General features: G+C 38.1%; 1 protein-coding gene across 3 annotated transcripts in view; it reads left to right on the plus strand.

The window, feature by feature from the left end:
- The window catches only part of ADAMTSL1 (ADAMTS like 1), an 852,153-nt gene that overhangs the window by 530,678 nt on the left and 303,989 nt on the right, over positions 1-17,486 (plus strand). For all 3 annotated transcript variants that reach the window (XM_070495595.1, XM_070495594.1, XM_014845577.3), the window contains one exon: positions 4,867-4,912. In XM_070495595.1, the coding sequence (XP_070351696.1) occupies positions 4,867-4,912 (46 nt within the window). The remainder of the gene's footprint in view (positions 1-4,866; positions 4,913-17,486) is intronic.

The following is a 17,486-nucleotide window of genomic DNA, read 5'->3' on the forward strand; positions in this document are numbered from 1 at the left end:
TTCTGAGTGCTTAATTGGCACAGTACTTAACTTAGTAAACACAGTCCTGTAACTGTTTGATAGTAGACATTGAGAGAGAGGATGCATTTAGTGTTATCAGTGGTCTATAACTCTCCTCGGAAACCATTTTGGACTGAAAGTTCTAATGTTTTTTTCACTCCTAGAGGTGAATTTTGTCTTGTTTAAATGTGAAGGACATCATTCAGCTGTTTTATATTAACACACTGTTTTTAAAAAGAAGAAGAAAATATTTTTTACTGCTTACTTCTCGAATGAGGCTTTTGTGCCCAGATGAATGCTTGGATGAAGAATTTCACACTTGGCCAGAATTAAAATCCGTGCAGTGGAATAGTCCCTTCGTTACTTAAATAAAATTTCTATTTAGGTTTAATACATTTGAACTTTTAAAAAATATAAGCTTCTCTGCACTGAAGTTGTTTCGCATCACATTTTACTGACAAGCGTGGTTCTCTTGGAGATGTTGCAAATGCACGATGTGTGTCTGGCTGTCCTTTACTTACTGGAAGTGCATTTACCAGAAGTGAGAAATGACTGATATATTGATGTAGTGATAATAAGGTGTAGTTAACCCCCAGGCCAACTACGTGCTCAGCTTCCCAGATTTAATCAAGTGTTAGTATTCTACACATCTTGTTCCTTCTTTTGTAATGTTGTTTTGTATGCTTTGGAGTTAGACAAACCCAGCTTTCAATCCCTGGTTCTCTTTTTTCTGTGTATATGGCTTTAAGCCTCCTAATCTTTCTCAGCCTCAGTTTTCTTATCTATGAAAAGGGAATAAATAAAGCCTTGCAGAGTTGTTGACAGATTAGCAATAGTGTACACAAAATGCCTAACACTGGGCCAGACCCAGTGGCCTAGTGGTTAAGTTCAGAGTGCTTCACTTCAGCGGCCTGGCTTAAGACCCAGGCCTGGACCTATACCACTCTTCTGTTAGCAGCCATGCTGTGGTGGCAGCTCACATAAAAAAGAAAAAAGAGAAAGACTGACAACAGATGTTAGCACAGGGCCAATCTTCCTCAGCAAAAAAACAAAAACCTAACACTGAGCCAGATACCTATAGCAAACACTCAAATATATAGGAGAGGCTAGTATGACTATTACTATCCATAATTTGATAACATCTTTCAATAATGAGGACCTTTCCAAACCCAAGCATTACACTTTAATATCATATTTCAGTCAATTAAGTAAGTCAAATAAATAAACTCTCACTGAATAAGTATTACAATATAGTAAAGGGAAAACTTAATTCAGGACAGAATTAAACTATTCGTAAATCACTATTAGGTGTTAGAAAACTACAGGATATTTTTTGGAAATTGCGGTAAGTGTTTCTCTTTCCTTGTTCTTTGTTTTTGCTAAATAAGAAGCATTTAAATCAGTCTTTTACATTTTATGCTTACATCTCCAATTACCCAAGGATGCTTTTAAAACACGTGTAGGTATTTATAGTTTAAAGTATCTGGGAAGAGGCTCATTTAAATTATCGAAGCAGGTATTTTTCTGCTTGTTTTGTCTTGTTTAGTAAACAATGTCTCTATGATAACCTCTTGACATTCGAACGGAGCTTTTGTAAGTTATCCCGGCTGATGATGTTTAAGCACTGCCATTCCAGTGTCGATTTGACAGACGAGGAAGCCAAGACCGTGAGAGGACAAGAGGTGTACGCAGGGAGGAGAGAAAGTCTATGACCCAGATCTTCAAACTCCTAATTTGGATTTGTTTCCATTATTCCTTTCTGGGAGTTAAGATTAGGAAAAGAAAATAAAGGGAAGTGAAAAGAGTTTTCAGGTCTTAATGACTTACACCAGAGTTCACTTTATTTTTTTTAAGATTTTATTTTTTCCTTTTTCTCCCCAAAGCCCCCCGGTACATAGTTGTATATTCTTCGTTGTGGGTCCTTCTAGTTGTGGCATGTGGGACGCTGCCTCAGTGTGGTTTTGATGAGCAGTGCCATGTCCACGCCCAGGATTTGAACCAACGAAACTCTGGGCCACCTGCAGCGGAGCACGCGAACTTAGCTGCTCGGCCATGGGGCCAGCCCCAAGAGTTCACTTTTTTAAAGCAAGAAGTCATCTTTGGATCTCCTCTGTTTTAAAACCTTCAGTAGTTCCCTTTTGCCTATTGCTAAGTTCAAAATTAGAAGGTTTTTATCTCATCTCCTGCAGTTCCCCACATAAACCCAAAACTCCAACAAAACAACACTGCTTGGAAATTTGCACACACATCATATCTTTTCATACATCTATGCCTTTGCCTATAGTTTCTCCACCTATCCTTAACTCTCTTTCAATATCTATTTTTACATCTATTATACATCTAACTAATTTTTCAAATGTCAACATAATGCTTAATATGTACTAGACACTGTTGGAAGTGCTTCACAAATATTAACTCAGTTAATCCTCATAATAACTTGAGGAGATAAATCATAGTATCCCATTTTACAGATGACAAAACTGAGGTATAAAAACTGAGGAATAGAGCCAGGATTCCAAAAGACGATTCTGGTTTCAAAGTGGATACTCTTAACTTCTACACTATGTTACATATGTGCTCGGAATTTCCCAATTGAAAAACACATCTTGTTCTGCCAACACTGATGTCTTAATGGCGTGCTACCAAAGGCCTTTGGGTTGTAGAATTCATTACCTTCTAAATTTACCACCAATGGCACCTAGCTCCCATTTTTAAGACTCAGAAACCTAATACTTTTTAGCAATCACACCAAGAACAGATCCTTCTCTTGGAGGTGGACTCACATGTGATTAATGTTCCAAACTAGAATGCCAGTTTATTAACTTACAATGAAAAATAGAACTGTCTATCACGGACCAGAATACCGTGTCAGCATTACCAGCACACTCTGCCTCTTAGCAGTCATGAAAAAACAGGTCACTCTTGGCAAATTGATTGGTCAACATGGCATCATGATGAGGGAGATTCCTGAGAGGAGCAGAGAATTCATTGGCATCAGCTAGGTTAGTGTGAGGCATCCATATGGCAGTAACAACAGCGTTGCCAATGGGACCTGGAAAACTTGAAGGCTATTGGCCCTTTACCTGGGAGATTGCTGAGCTGGTCTCTGACAACCATGTGTCTCTATCAACCTCCTCTTTTCTGTGTTTCTAATGCCTTTGCCACATTCTATTGTTAACGGATATTAATATGTCAATCTGGTTACAGTCAAGTGTTTAAACCTGGGACCTTTTTATCTCTTTAAGATAGTCATTGTGTAATTGTTATTTTCAGATGACATTTTGTTTTTGATAACATTAAGACCTAATACAAACAGTATTTAGCATTTCTTACACTGAATTATATGAGTGATTTTCTTAACAGTGAAGAACAAGTCATATTCATTCTCTTTTCTATTCCCAGAAGTAAATGCATTGCCCAGCAATAATAGGAGTCAATGGACATTTGTTGAACAAACAAATGAATTAGGAAATAAAGCATCGTGGTTGGGAGTATAGGCTCTGAAGCCTGGTAGCCTGGTTTCAAATCTCAGTTCTACTAAATAGCTGTGTGATTTGGGCAAGTTAATTAACCTCCCTAAGCTCCGGTTTTCTCATCTGTAAAGTAGGTATAATGATAGTACTCTGTCTCCCAGAATTCTTGAGAAGAGGATTAAATAAATTAACACATGTAACAAACTTAGAAATGTACCCAGAATTCCATAACTATCAGTTATTAGTATAATCACTTTCTCAGAATTTCATATTGTATTTTTACTTGTTTTCAAAAAGTACAACTTATTTTGAAAAGAGCAGAGTACTGCTGTTCTTGCTTTAAGTGTCATCATTGAATGTTTAATCAAAAATTGATTGTTTTTGTTCATAAGAATTCAGTAAAGTGAAAACTCCCATGTATTGCTGGTGGGAGTATGTAATGGTACAACCTTTATGGAATGTAATTTGGCAAAATATTTATCAAGAGCCTTATAAAATTTCATTCCTTTTAGTCTCGTAATTCCCCTTCTAGAAATTTATCTCTGCTAAAAACATAGAAACTTGGATAAAACATATGCATGGATGTGGTTTAGCACACCATCATTTATCAAACCCCAAATTGGAAATTACTTAAATGACAAGTAATGGAAGAATGATTATATAAATTGTGTCATTTGATGGAATATTATGTAGCTCTCAAAATAATGTCTTTAAAGTTATTTAATTGTGTGTGGAAATATCTCCAAAAAATTTTAAGTGGAAAAAAGAAGTTACAAAATTGTATAAGGGATGTGACTTCTTCCACACTGGAAAGAAATCAATAAATCAAAATAATAGGGATTATCTTTAGTGAGGCAACGATGGGGGATTTTTTTCTTTTTGGTAATCTTTTCTAAAGCCTCTACGATGAGCATGCATTTTAGAAATAAAGAGAATTCTTTGAGATTATGACTTTTCATATCCTTAGATGTGTAATTTTAAAAGCATGTTGAATATTAAGTCCAATTTTTTATTATATTTAAGATCTAAGTTTTTTCAGTTTAATATCTTTTATACCAGAAGTAAGTAAGAAGACAGGATTCATTTAATATTTTTCAGAAAACTTTACATTAATATTTATTTGCTTAAATAAAAACTAACTATAAGTACTTATTTTGATGACTCGAAGCAAAATGCTTAGTTACAACTCTCATGGAGAAATCAATCCACATGTACAACTTCTTTAGATATGCTCAAGTTAGCATTAGATAGTAAGTCCTCTAAGAACGTACTTAGAAGAAAAGAGGCTCTTATATTAGTATTCAGAGGAAATCAATATTTTTATAAGAAAATGGTTGAAATTTTGAAATTTTCACAGGTAGTAATGAGTTTCTTTTTTCTTTTTGTGACCTAGGAGCTGTGAGGGAAGAAATATCCGATATAGAACATGCAGTAATGTGGTAAGTTCTGAAGTTCTATGACTGTGATAGTGATTGTTTTAAGCACTGAATAATGCTAAGCGGTTTTATGTATCCTGAGAAGAAATCAATCAATCAGTAGTTAACTAAGAGTTATTTATCTCACACTATCTGGATTATGCAGCATCAAAAACTAGATATTTTAATGTTCCTCAGTATAAACTTTTAATCATTTGAACAAATTGAAACTAGCTAGACTATTTCAAAACAAAGACTCTTTGTATTTCCTCTCTGCTTTCTGACTTTTCACATCTAGATCTCTTGAGAATGAGTAAGAGGAATGATAAAAGGGAAACCACTTGGGGTATCATGAAATAAATACTAGGTAATCAAACTCAGATTTGACAAATCATTCATTCGTTTAGCAAATACTGTTCAATGCCAACTATATGTAGGCACTATACTATACAAGGATAAATAGCATATGGTCACTGTCTTAAAACATCGTGATATAGAAAAGATGTAGAGAGAGAAGACAGATATGCACATAACACATTCTAGGACAAAAATGACAAATGCAGTAAGAACAGATGAAATTCTTTGTGGGTTAAAAACAGAGAGAAATGTGAAGGGTCTTTAAAGCAAAGGTGATTTGAGGTATGGCCAGGAGGGGTAGGAGGCTGTGACTGGCCCAGATTGGGTGGGAGGAGGTGAAAACCAATCCAAATGGAGAAGATATGATGGACAACTTTGGAGGCAGGAGTGTTTAAGGTGTGCTATGAACACTAATTTGGGTAGGGTTGTGCATAACAGTATAGAGGAGAAGAATTGAAAGATCTTTTGAGGTTAGACCATGAATAGGTTTTAACGTTAGGCTTCCAAGTTTATATTAATTCAGTGACTAATGGGGAGGTCACTAGAGGTTTTGCAGTAAGAGTATAATATTTTAGAATTTCACTTTAGGAAGATTAATTCTGTAGTGATAGGAGGGATGCACTGGAACAGGAAGTAGATGGGGAGCGAGAAGTAGTGAAACCTTAAATCTAAGGAAATTGATACGAGAGATCAAAATTAAGGTCACTTTGCAAGACTTAATCAATTTCAATTAGAGTGATGGGTTGAAGTGGGAATAAAGGAAGCAGAGGTGTATGCATATTTAGAGCTCTCACTCTTGCTGATCCCTCTGTCAGAGAAGCTCTTTCTCTAATATTTGCATATGGGCGTTTTCCTTATTTCAGTCTCAGCTCAAAGGCCACCTCTTCAAGGAGGTTTCCTTGACCGCCTTATCTAATGTGGTTATCCCACTGCCCAATCTCATCTCTCACAATAGTCAATCACATTTTACTTTCTTTACAGCACTTATCTCTACCAAAATTTATCTTATATAAATACTTGTTTGTTTTCCGTTTCCCCACTCTAGAATATAAACTCCACGAGGATAGGAGCCTCATTTGTCTTGTCCACTCCCCTTTATTCCCAATGCCTAGAACTGTTGACTTATACATATTAAGCACACAATAGATGTTTACCGAAAGCAAAATGAGTACTCAGTCTTCTGAAAGAATTGTAAATGTCATTATTAGAAGCAAGAAGGTTGGGAGGAGGCTTGGGAGAGGAAAGTAATAAATTTGATTTAAGGACATTGTTGCAGGTGGATATTCAACTAGACAATGGGAGGTTGATCTTGGGAAAGAGGTCAGCGCTGAAGCCATAGAAACACAAAGTAAGAAATACAAAATGTGAAGATTTGGGAGCAGTTTTTTAGGTCGAGCTCTATAGAATCATGAGAGAAGAGAACCTGAGAACTTTAGTGAATGTCTGGATTCAGATAGAAAGAACAGAGCCAGATAAGCCACAAAAGGTACCACAAGAGAGGTAGCAAAAGAAATAAGAGAGAATCCCTAAAGATACTCAGTAGGATAAATGTTGCCAAGTGGTTGAAGGCTGAAAAAAGGCCAATGGCAGAGCAGTTTCTGTAGTGAATTAGGAATGAAGCCAAGACCACAGGAGTTATTAATGGGGAAATGGAGTCAATGGGTGTAAGCTGCTCTTATTACGTGTTAACAGAGATAACGCATAATTTGTGGAGTCAGAGAAGGGCAGGTGGGTTGTTTGTTTGTTTACAATGAGAGACCCTTGAGAAATGAGTGACTCTAAAGGGAAAGATTGATGATATGAGGAGGTGAGGGTATATTTGATGCCACAGGTCCCAAAGGAGACAGTAAGTGACAAGAAGAAGAGGAATCTTGATAAAGGAGAAGACCATATACTTAATTCTTAGAAAACAGACGCAAATTGAGAAAGGAAAAATGAGGATATAGAAAGACTTATAAAGAAGAGAAAAATTGAAGCTCCTCATGATGAGCAGGTTCAAGCTTCTCTGTAGAGAAGTTTTCTAAGTCATCCACTGACAGGGAAGGAGGGGAATTGAGCTTGGGAAAATGAGCATGAAGGCCTAGACTAGCCACTGGGGAAATTGAGTGGAAGCCAGCAAAGCAAAACAAAAGCACTGCTGAACAGCAAAGAAGGCTCAGCTGAAGTTCGAGGGCTTGATCTTAAGGAGAACATGGTCAGCAGGGTTTCAGGACTTAGTCTGGCAATTCCTGCACTGAAGCAGTATTAGAGAAAATGGACATTGGATGTGACCCACGGTCAGAATACAGATGTGATGAGAGAGACTAAAATGAATGAAAGCATATATTTTTAAATGCCTGACCAAGGAGACTGTAAGAAACTAGAAGGCATGATCATTGGGAAAAGAGTAATCGTTCAATGGAAAATTTTGCCTGCTTCATTTCTCTATTGCCATTTGGGATACTAGGTGCCAGATAACATGACTTGTAGCTCATATCATTGCCTGCTCCACCACACACGCACACTCCCCTCGCTCAACTATGGATTGATTAAAAGGATCAAATAGCTGTAGTTTTTATAATTTTTAAAAATGGTATTGACCTGTTTTAGAAATGGTATGAAAAATTTTTTTGATGAAAGTTTACTTGGTTCATCGGTTTTCTTTACTATCCCTTTTATTATAGTGACATTTGATATATCAGTTTAAAAACACACACGCACACACACCATGGTGTTATTAAAGAATCTCCTTAACTTCTGTTCATTTGCTTTGTAGCTTTTAGAATAGTGGAAAGGATCCAAATTATTCTAAGTAGATGAATGCCTAAGGCATCATGAGCAGATGTCTGCCTATTCTTCCCTTCAAGCTCCTCAGAAACAGCCAGTCTCCTTGCTGTCATTAGGAGCATTTTCACAGACAGATGCAGGCTAAGACTCTGACCTAATATTACTTAAAACTCATAGCATCACACAAGCCAACTCTTTACAGCTTGTACAATCAAACTGACACTGAAGTTTTTATAGGAACCTAGAGTCTTCAAGTAATTTGAAGCCTTTTTTTTCTGGCTTTTGGCCATGACAGAAGCAACATTGCCAAAAAAACAAATAAAAAATCTTATTAGAAAGGATCTTTTCCTAATCACATTCCAATTTTTCAGGCTAAGGAGTTCAGAACAATTCGGTTAAATGTTTCCCTTTTAGATACTTGTTTTGGAAAAACTTGAGGGTATCTTTTAGCTAAGCCTCCAGGGTCACTCCATAATCCCTGGACAGCTTCCTGGGCTCTTCTGAACCACTTTGCCTCCAAAGATTTACTCTTTTGTTCTATTCTTTGTAGCTGCTGCATACGGCATTTCTTTGGGTTCTTGATCCCCAAGGCTGAGGAGGAGAAAACCTCTCCTCAGTTTCCCAGTTTTGCTGGCTTGCCTGAAAAATCAGCTGACATACTTTTAAGGTTTCATTGTTAATCACTCTCCAATCAGAGTGTATCAACATAAGAAAGTTAAAGTTCCCAAAATGTTTGCATAGTTCTCGTAGCCATGATACCTTTTTCTATTGTCTCTAGCTGGTAGAAATAGTCTATGTTTGTCCCTAAGGATATAGTTCATCCAACTTTCCCATTTTATAATCCCTGCTCTTTTCTAGAAAGAGGCAAGGGCCTCTCCCTCTGGAAGGAAAGACTAAGGATACTGTTGGGAGAAACAGTAGGTGTGAACTAGCAAACCACTCAAGTGGGTCATTTAGGTCTCAAATCTTCCCTGAGCCCCTCAGAAAGGTCTCCTTAGGTCACGTCTTCATATTTATTCAAATTAAACCCCAAATCTGAACCCCTTGATCTTAATTAGGTGTTTTAAATGGACTTCCAAAGTGTCTAGACCAACGCTGTGTTACTTATAAACAGTTAATTCATCATTACCCTTCAGCTTCACAAGAGTTGAGATTTAGGAAATAGTAACCACAATTAGTAACCTAACAGACCAAGGTTCCTGTGGTAGGTGGTGGTATTCTTAAGTTCTTTATTAAGACTTTATTGCTCCACTGCAATATTTTACTGTTCTTAAAAAACAAACAAAAAACACCTGTAAGGTTAAAGTTGGGAAACCATATTTACATATCTCTTCTAGAACTCTTAAGGAGCAATCAGGAAACGGGAGTGAGGTGTGTGGGCAGGGATTTCTGTCTTCTGGGGAATGGTTGCAACAGCTAAAAAATGTTTTTAGCACGTGAAGACAAAACATCATTCGTTCATTTCAAAATAATTGAGCACAAGAATTGTTCTCAGTTTGGGGATACATTGGTGAATAACACCAAGACCTAGTTCTGAAGCTTTCATTCTGATGCATGAAACCAAATTATAAACAAACATACAAACAAATCATTTCAAAGAAAAACTATGAGGCAGTGATCAGTGCACTGCAGAGAATTAAGTGATTGGTGGCTCCCTCAGGTTGGATGGTCAGGGAAGCCCGCTTGAGGAGCGACATTTGAATGACAGGAAGGAACCAGCTCTGTGAATATCAGAGGAAAAACAATCCAGGTAGAAGGAACAAGTCGTGCAGAGGCTCTGGGCTGTGAAGGAGTTTGGTGTGCTCAAAGAAAGACTAAAGCGCAACATATCTAGGGTATAGTGTGCAAAGGAAGAGTATTGGAGGATAAGAAAAAATAAAGCCAAAGAAAGACAGGAGCTAGATCATGCCAGATGTCATAAGTGTTTAGGTTATATATATATATATATTTTTTTTTTAATATTTTTTTTTTCCTTTTTCTCCCCAAAGCCCCCCGGTACGTAGTTGTATATTCTTAGTAGTGGGTCCTTCTAGTTGTGGCGTGTGGGATGCCACCTCAGCGTGGCTCGATGAGCGGTGCCATGTCTGCACCCAGGATTTGAACGGATGAAACACTGGGCCACCTGCAGCAGAGCACGCAAACCCAACCACTCAGCCACAGGTCCGGCCCCCCATTTAGGTTGTATTTTAAGTGCAGAGGGAAACGACTGGAGACTTTTAAGGAGGAGAGAATCAAGTAGGACTTTGAAGATAGGTTTGGCTGCAGGATCACTCTGGAGATAGATGGCAAAGAAGGGAGTGAAAGCAGAATGCCGGGTAGGAGGCAGTTGCAGTAGTTCAGGTGAGTGGAAATGGTTACTTGACTAGAGTGACACTGGTGGGAAGATCGGAGAGTTTTCAAGGTAGAATGTGTTTTCCTAAGCCACTTCGCTTCATCCTCAATCTGATACAATTCACTTTTACCATCTCCGGCTTTGTTGCTGTAGAATATTTTATGTGCACATTCTAACAAGAATCAAAGGCAGCAGTATTATGGCCAGGGAGAACAGAATAATCCCGGGCAAGTCTAACTTTTTGGGGCCTCGGTTTCTGCAGCTAAGCAATGAGAGAGTTGAACTGAAAGATCTCAAAGTTCCTTTCGAGCTCTAAAATTCTGTAATTCTTCAAAAATATTATGTCTGAGCTATACCAGATTTGGATTTGAATGCAGACCAATGTTGGTTTAGTGACCAGCAGTACTATAGTGAGAAGATTTATATCCAGCAATAGAGTCAGAGTGAAGAGAGCCAATGTGGACAGTAGACACAAAGTTTTCTTCCATGCTACAGACCTTGACCATCCATCTTAACCAGGAATTCACATCATTGAGGTTGTAAAGATTCATGGCTTTCAAGAGTCCTCACATGGTTATTAATGATCATTATAAGGTAAATTCCCATTTGACCCCATGTCCATTTTTTCATAGGGACTTTGTACAGCATAAACTCAGGGCACTTTTGATGCTGTATGTCAAGAGTCAAATAGCGATACATGGAAGGAATGAACACCCTGCTGCAGGGCTTCCTTGGTTAGAATTTGAAAAAACTGCTGGAACAGCATTCATACCAATGAAATACCTCTGGAGTCTAGGCAGATGCTGTAGTAAATAATGACAACTGCAGGAGTTGGTCAATGAGCCTGCATGCTGGGCCATTTTCCAGCTAAGAGGCACATCTAAGATAGGGAGGAAGTTAAATTTCTCATAATCAAGTCCTTATTCTAGTAGCTAAAAATAAGACCTTGTGCTACTTGTCAGGACCACTCACTTGTCCACTTGTTCACTTATTCATTGTCTTATTGAATTGTTCATTTATTTAACCAACATTTATTGAGCACCCAACTCTTTTTTTTTATTGAGGTCACATGGGTTTATAACGTTCTATAAATTTCAGATGTACATCATTATATTTTTACTTCTGTATAGACTGCATCGTTTTCATCACCAAAAGTCTAGTTGCCATTTGTCACTGTACACATGTGTGCCTTTACCCTTTTCAGCCTCCCCCCACCCCCTTCCTCTCTGGTAACCGCCAATCTGTCCTCCATATCTACGTCTGTTTGTTTATCTTCCACATATGAGTGAAGTCATGCGGTATTTGTGTTTCTCTGTCTGACTTATTTCACTTTGCATAATACCCTGATGTTTCATCCATCTTGTTGCAAATGGCAAGACTTTGTCTCATTCTATGGCTGAGTAGTATTCCATTGTATATATATACCACATCTTCTTTATCCATTCGTTCATTGATGGGCACTTGGGTTGCTTCCAAGTCTTGGCTATTGTGAATAATGCTGCAATGAACATAGGGGTGCGTATATCTTTTTGAATTAGTGTTTTCATATTTTTGGGGTAAATACCCAGAAGTGGAGTAGCTGGATCATATGGTATTTCTATTCTTAATTTTTTGAGGAATCTCCATACTGTTTTCCACAGTGGCTGCACCAATTTACGTTCCCACCAGCAGTGTACGAGGGTTCCTTTTTCTTGACATCCTCTCCGACACTTGTTATTTCTTATCTTCTTAATAATAGCCATTCTGATGGGTGTGAGGTGGTATCTCGTTGTAGTTTTGATTTGCATTTCCCTAATAATTAGTGGTGTTGAACATCTTTCCATGTGCCTGTTGGCCATCTGTATATCTTCTTTGGAAAAATGTCTGTTCATATCCTCTGGCCATTTTTTGATTAGGTTGTTTGGGTTTTGTTGTTGAGTTGCATAAGTTCTTTATATATTTTGGATATTAACCCCTTATGAGAAATGTGATTTGCAAATATCTTGTCTCACTTGGTAGGTTGTCTTCTTGTTTTGTTGATGGTTTCTTTTGCTGTGCAGAATCTTTGTACTTTGATGTAGTCCTATTTGTTTATTTTTTTCTTTTGTTTCCCTTGTCTGAGGAGATATGATACTCAAAAAGATACTGCTAAGACTGATGTCAAAGAGCATACTGCCTATGTTTTCTACTAGGAGTTTTATGGTTTCAGTTCTTACATGCAAGTCTTTAATCAATTTTGAGTTAATTTTTGTGCATGGTGTAAGATAATGATCTACCTTTCTTCCTTTGCATGGGGCTGTCCAGTTTTCCCAACATCACTTATTTAAAAGACCTTTCTTTCTACATTGTATGTTCGTGGCTCCTTTGTCAAAGATTAGCTGTCCATAGATGTGTGCGTTTATTTCTGGGTTCTCAATTCTGTTCCATTGATCTGTGTGTCTATCTTTCTGCCAGTGCCATGCTGTTTTGATTATTATAGCTTTGTAGTATATTTTGAAACCAGGAAGTGTGATACCTCAGCTTTGTTCTTTTTTCTCAGTATTGCTTTGGTTGTTCGGCATCTTTTGTTATTCCAAATGAATTTTAAGACTCTTTGTTCTATTTCTGAAATAGAAATGAAAAATATAATTGAGATTCTGATTGGGCTTGCATTGAATCTGTAGATTGCTTTAGGTAACATGGACACTGTAACTATGTTAATTCTTCCAATCCATGAGCACAGAATATCTTTCCATTTCTTTGTGTCTTTGATTTCTTTCAAATGTTTTATAGCTTTCAGTGTATGGGCTTTTCACCTCTCTCGTTAAATTTATTCCTAGGTATTTTATTCTTTTTGTTGCAATTGTAAATGAGATTATAGTCTTTATTTCTCTTTCTGCTATTTTGTTGTTAGTGTATAGAAATGCAACTGGTTTTTTGTATGTTGATTTTGTACTCTGCAACTTTACTGTATTCGTTATTTATTTCTAATAGTTTTAGTGGATTTTTAGGATTTTCTATGTATAGAATCATGTCATCCACAAATAGTGACAGTTTTACTTCTTCTTTTCCAATCTGGATACCTTTTCTTTCTTTTTCTTGCCTAATTGCTCTGGCTAGGATTTCCAATATTATGTTGAATAAGAGTGGCGAGAGGGGCATCATTGTCTTGTTCCTGCTCTTAGAAGAATAGCTTTAAGTTTTTTGCCATTGGGTATGACATTGGCTGTCAGTTTGCTGTATATGGCCATTATTATGTTGAGGCACTTTCCTTCTATACCCATGTTATTGATAGTTTTTATCATAAATGGATGTTGAATCTTGTCAAATGCTTTCTCTGCATCTATTGAGATGACCATATGATTTTTATTCTTTGTTTTGTTAATGTGGTGTATCACATTGATTGATTTGTGGGTGTTAAACCACTTGCATTGCTGGAATAAATCCCACTTGATCATGATGAGCACCCATCCCTTATTCTGCATTAGGGATGTTAGGAGTTGCTGCTGTAAATAAAAAGACAAGATATCTGTCGTCAGGGAAATCAGAGTCTACTAGAAAAGCCAAATATGCAAACACATAATTAATTAAAATGTGATAAGCACTATCAGTGTAGAGGTAAGGACAAAGTTCTAAGAGGTCATGGAAGGACCATGTCTGATTCTCTCACCACTGTACACTCAGTGCCTAGCGTGAAGTGTCTAACACATGCTTCCGAAACTTTGTGCTGGGGAACACCAAGCCCACAGGGCTGCAGGGATATGTTTTAAATATTCAAGGGAAACACAGCAATACTTGACATCTGTTGGACACTGTGCAAACTACTAGATCATGCTGTATTCCTTTCTATGACAACTTGCCTGCAAAGTTGGGTTTGCTTTGATAGAAAGCAAGTATTTTAAGAAAATCAATAACATAGGAAATGAGGGTGGCATTTTCCAATTTGATTTTAGACTTTGAGAAGTTGGGCAGTGCTCAACAGGGGCACATATACCATTAGTAATAAACCTGGTTATTTATGAATGAAATCAAATATTTTTCTTTCAAGTTACTTGTATTGTTTTTTCAAATGGCTATTATTAGGACACAAATACCTATTAAGTTCTTTGGACCAAACTACTTAATAAATGGAACTGTTAGGTATTCCTTTCGGCCTAGAGATGCCATAAAAAAAAAATTACTGAGATATTAAAGGGGCCCTGAACAGATGAAGTTTGACAACTTCTATCACATGGTAGGCATTGAATACAAATGATGAACGATTGAATGACATCCCCTATAAGGTGACATTTGAGCTGAGCCTTTCAAGATGATAGGAATTTTTCCAGGCTACAATGTGAGAGAGTATTATGAAAAATGGAAATAGAATTCATTCAACAGTTTCTACTGTGACCTACTATGTACCAGGCACTTTTTCTAGGCACTGGGGTATAATTGTGACAGAGAAAGATAAGGCCCCTCATCCCATGAAGCTTATACCATAGTGGGAGAAGGCAGATGATAAGCAAGTAAATAAAGAAAAGTATGACAATGTCACATAGGGAAAGATTATGGAAGACATAGAGCAGGGTAATGGGATAGAGAGGGGCAGGCTGCTCTGTAGGGACTTGTCAGGAAATTCCCTCCAAGGTGACATTAGGGCCCAGTTAGTATGTGTAAAGGGTGAAGAAGGAAGTAGCCCAGCTTATCTGAGGCCCTGGCAGGTCATTTTATGAGGTGTGGTGCAAGGGACGTTGTGGAGAAAGAGGTACTTATCTTTGCCGAAGAGTCTGAACTCACCCTCAAATGTTATTTTGTAAGGGACATCCTTAGCCTCTCACTAAGAGTGATGGACATTGTTTGGAAGAGGACCAGAGGCTGACAGAAAGCTGGGCTGCTCTGCCACCCCCTTCTGTGCATTTCTCTTCTCCCAGGCCCAGAGCCAGTCAATTCAGACTGAAATATATGAAGGGCAGTAGAGGGATTTCTTAACCTCAAGTAGGAAGTCTCTTAAGTGGGAAAGAAATTCTGAGGGAAAGATGTTGGTTTCTTTTTAAAAAATGTTCAAAATCCACGACTTGCTAGAGGGGGCTGCCTGAGGGCTCCCTGGGCCTCCTGGGCGGCTCTCCCCAAGGCTGACTCAGCTCTCTCCAGCAGTGGACCAACATAATGGGCTGCTCGACAGATCCCTCCATGCTGCCCTTGTTATTGACCCGTCCAGCTGAAAAGCAGAAATTTTCCTCATACCGTAATCTTCGCTCAGAAGGAGCATGCTCTCATTTTAAAGTCTGGTAGGACATGGATTTTCCAAGTAGCTTTGTTAGGACCTCATTTATCAGTTCATATACATTCTTTCATATAACGAAATGGAGGCCAGGCTCTCCTATCCTTTAGATTCCGTGTGCACTTTGCACTTGGGCAATCTCTGAGGGGCCAGCAGGATGTATGGGTGGGAGGAGGGGAGAATGATTTAAAGGACACACTCTGCATTTTTCAATCCCATGGACACTGAGGACTGAAAGCAGCGTTGTGTAGCACAAAGAACACAGGCTTCTCGAAGCCCTGCGGCTGCCACTTAGTAATTATGGACCTTCCAACAAAATTCATTAACCTCCCTCAATCTCAGCTTGCTTACCTGTAAAATATCCTTCTTATGTGTATGCAAAGAATGTATGTTAATTCAGCATTTATGGTAGTGTAAAAATTAGAAACAAGTGGAGGGGGGCCATGCCCATATCATGGAACACTATGCAATCATTAAAAAGAATAAGGTAGATCTATAGGTATAACCGGAAGTGTGTCGGGGTGTGTAGCACGTCATAGTCTTGAAGGACACACATCAACCTGATCACAGTGATTATGAGCTTAATGCAGAAAGAGAGAGATTTTGAGTGATTTAAGAAGGATTTTCCGGGGGGCCGGCCCGGTGGCACAGCGGTTAAAGTGCACACGCTCTGCTTCTCGGCAGCCCAGGGTTCACTGGTTCGGATCCCGGATGTGGACATGACACCACTTGGTACACCATGCTGTGGTAGGCTTCCCACATATAAAGTAGAGGAAGATGGCCATGGATGTTAGCTCAGGGCCAGGCTTCCTCAGCAAAAAGAGGAGGATTGGCAGTAGTTAGCTCAGGGCTAATCTTCCTCAAAAATAAATAAATATATAAATAAATAAATAAAAATTTAAAAAGATTTTTTAAAAGGAGGGATTTTCCTTTTTTATTCTATATTCTTTTGCAGTGTTTCAATGTTTTACAGTGAACATGTATTCTATAACTTGTATAAATTAAAAAATACCAAAAAAATAAAGCTGAGATGCAATATTTTAAATGTCATTGAGTATATATACATTTTTTGAAATGTTGAAAAAAATACCACTTCACAGGGTTCTTCTGAGTATTACATGACAAAATATCTAAAAAACACTCAACCTAGTGCCTGACTCAGTCATGTTGGCTCTGCCCTCCCTCAGTCCCTTTCTTCAACTTCCTCCTTTCCATGACAAAGTGATCTTACCAGAATTCACTGGAGAAAGAGTGAAAATTCCATCACTTTAAATTTCTGAAGGTCAGCCATACTGTGTGGCATCATGGGGGACTGTTCCTGATTATTTTCCCAAGTGACAGGTTCAGCTCTGGAACGGGAACATTAGACCTCATCTCTGGCAGAACTGCAGGCTTACAATGCCCCTTCCTTTGGATGAACTGTAGAAAAACAATGCCGAGTCCTTAGGCTGGACAGTCAGGTCTCTGGCAGCTATAAAGGTTGGATATATTTTGGCCAGACAAATACTTGGTTAGAATTACTGTATATTCTCAGAAACATATCCCAGGGGACCAATGAATATCCCCCATAACGAGTCAAACTTACCACAAAGCCAGAATGCCTGTAGAATGGTGGCTTAACCACTTGTAGGGCTTTGTGGTTTGTGTGTGTGTTTTCCCCTTTCAGCGCTGAGAAGGATTGCTGTGGCTGAAACAAAAGGATGTTCTTTAGGGAACATTTTCCAAAAGATCCTAATTTCCCTGACTTGGGCACAGTTCTATTTACGCTGAAATTAGATAACAAAGCAAAATAATTTTTAGGAACTAAGAAATGATAGATAACTTTTGTTTCTCTGAGGACGGAGCTCCTGTCCAGCTTAGGATAGCACTGATGCTAACTAAGCTTTGACCATTTGCAAATGAATTAAGTATTTGCAAGTATA

Source organism: Equus asinus, chromosome 23 (assembly GCF_041296235.1).
Source record: "Equus asinus isolate D_3611 breed Donkey chromosome 23, EquAss-T2T_v2, whole genome shotgun sequence".
In the NCBI taxonomy this organism is placed as follows: domain Eukaryota; kingdom Metazoa; phylum Chordata; class Mammalia; order Perissodactyla; family Equidae; genus Equus; species Equus asinus.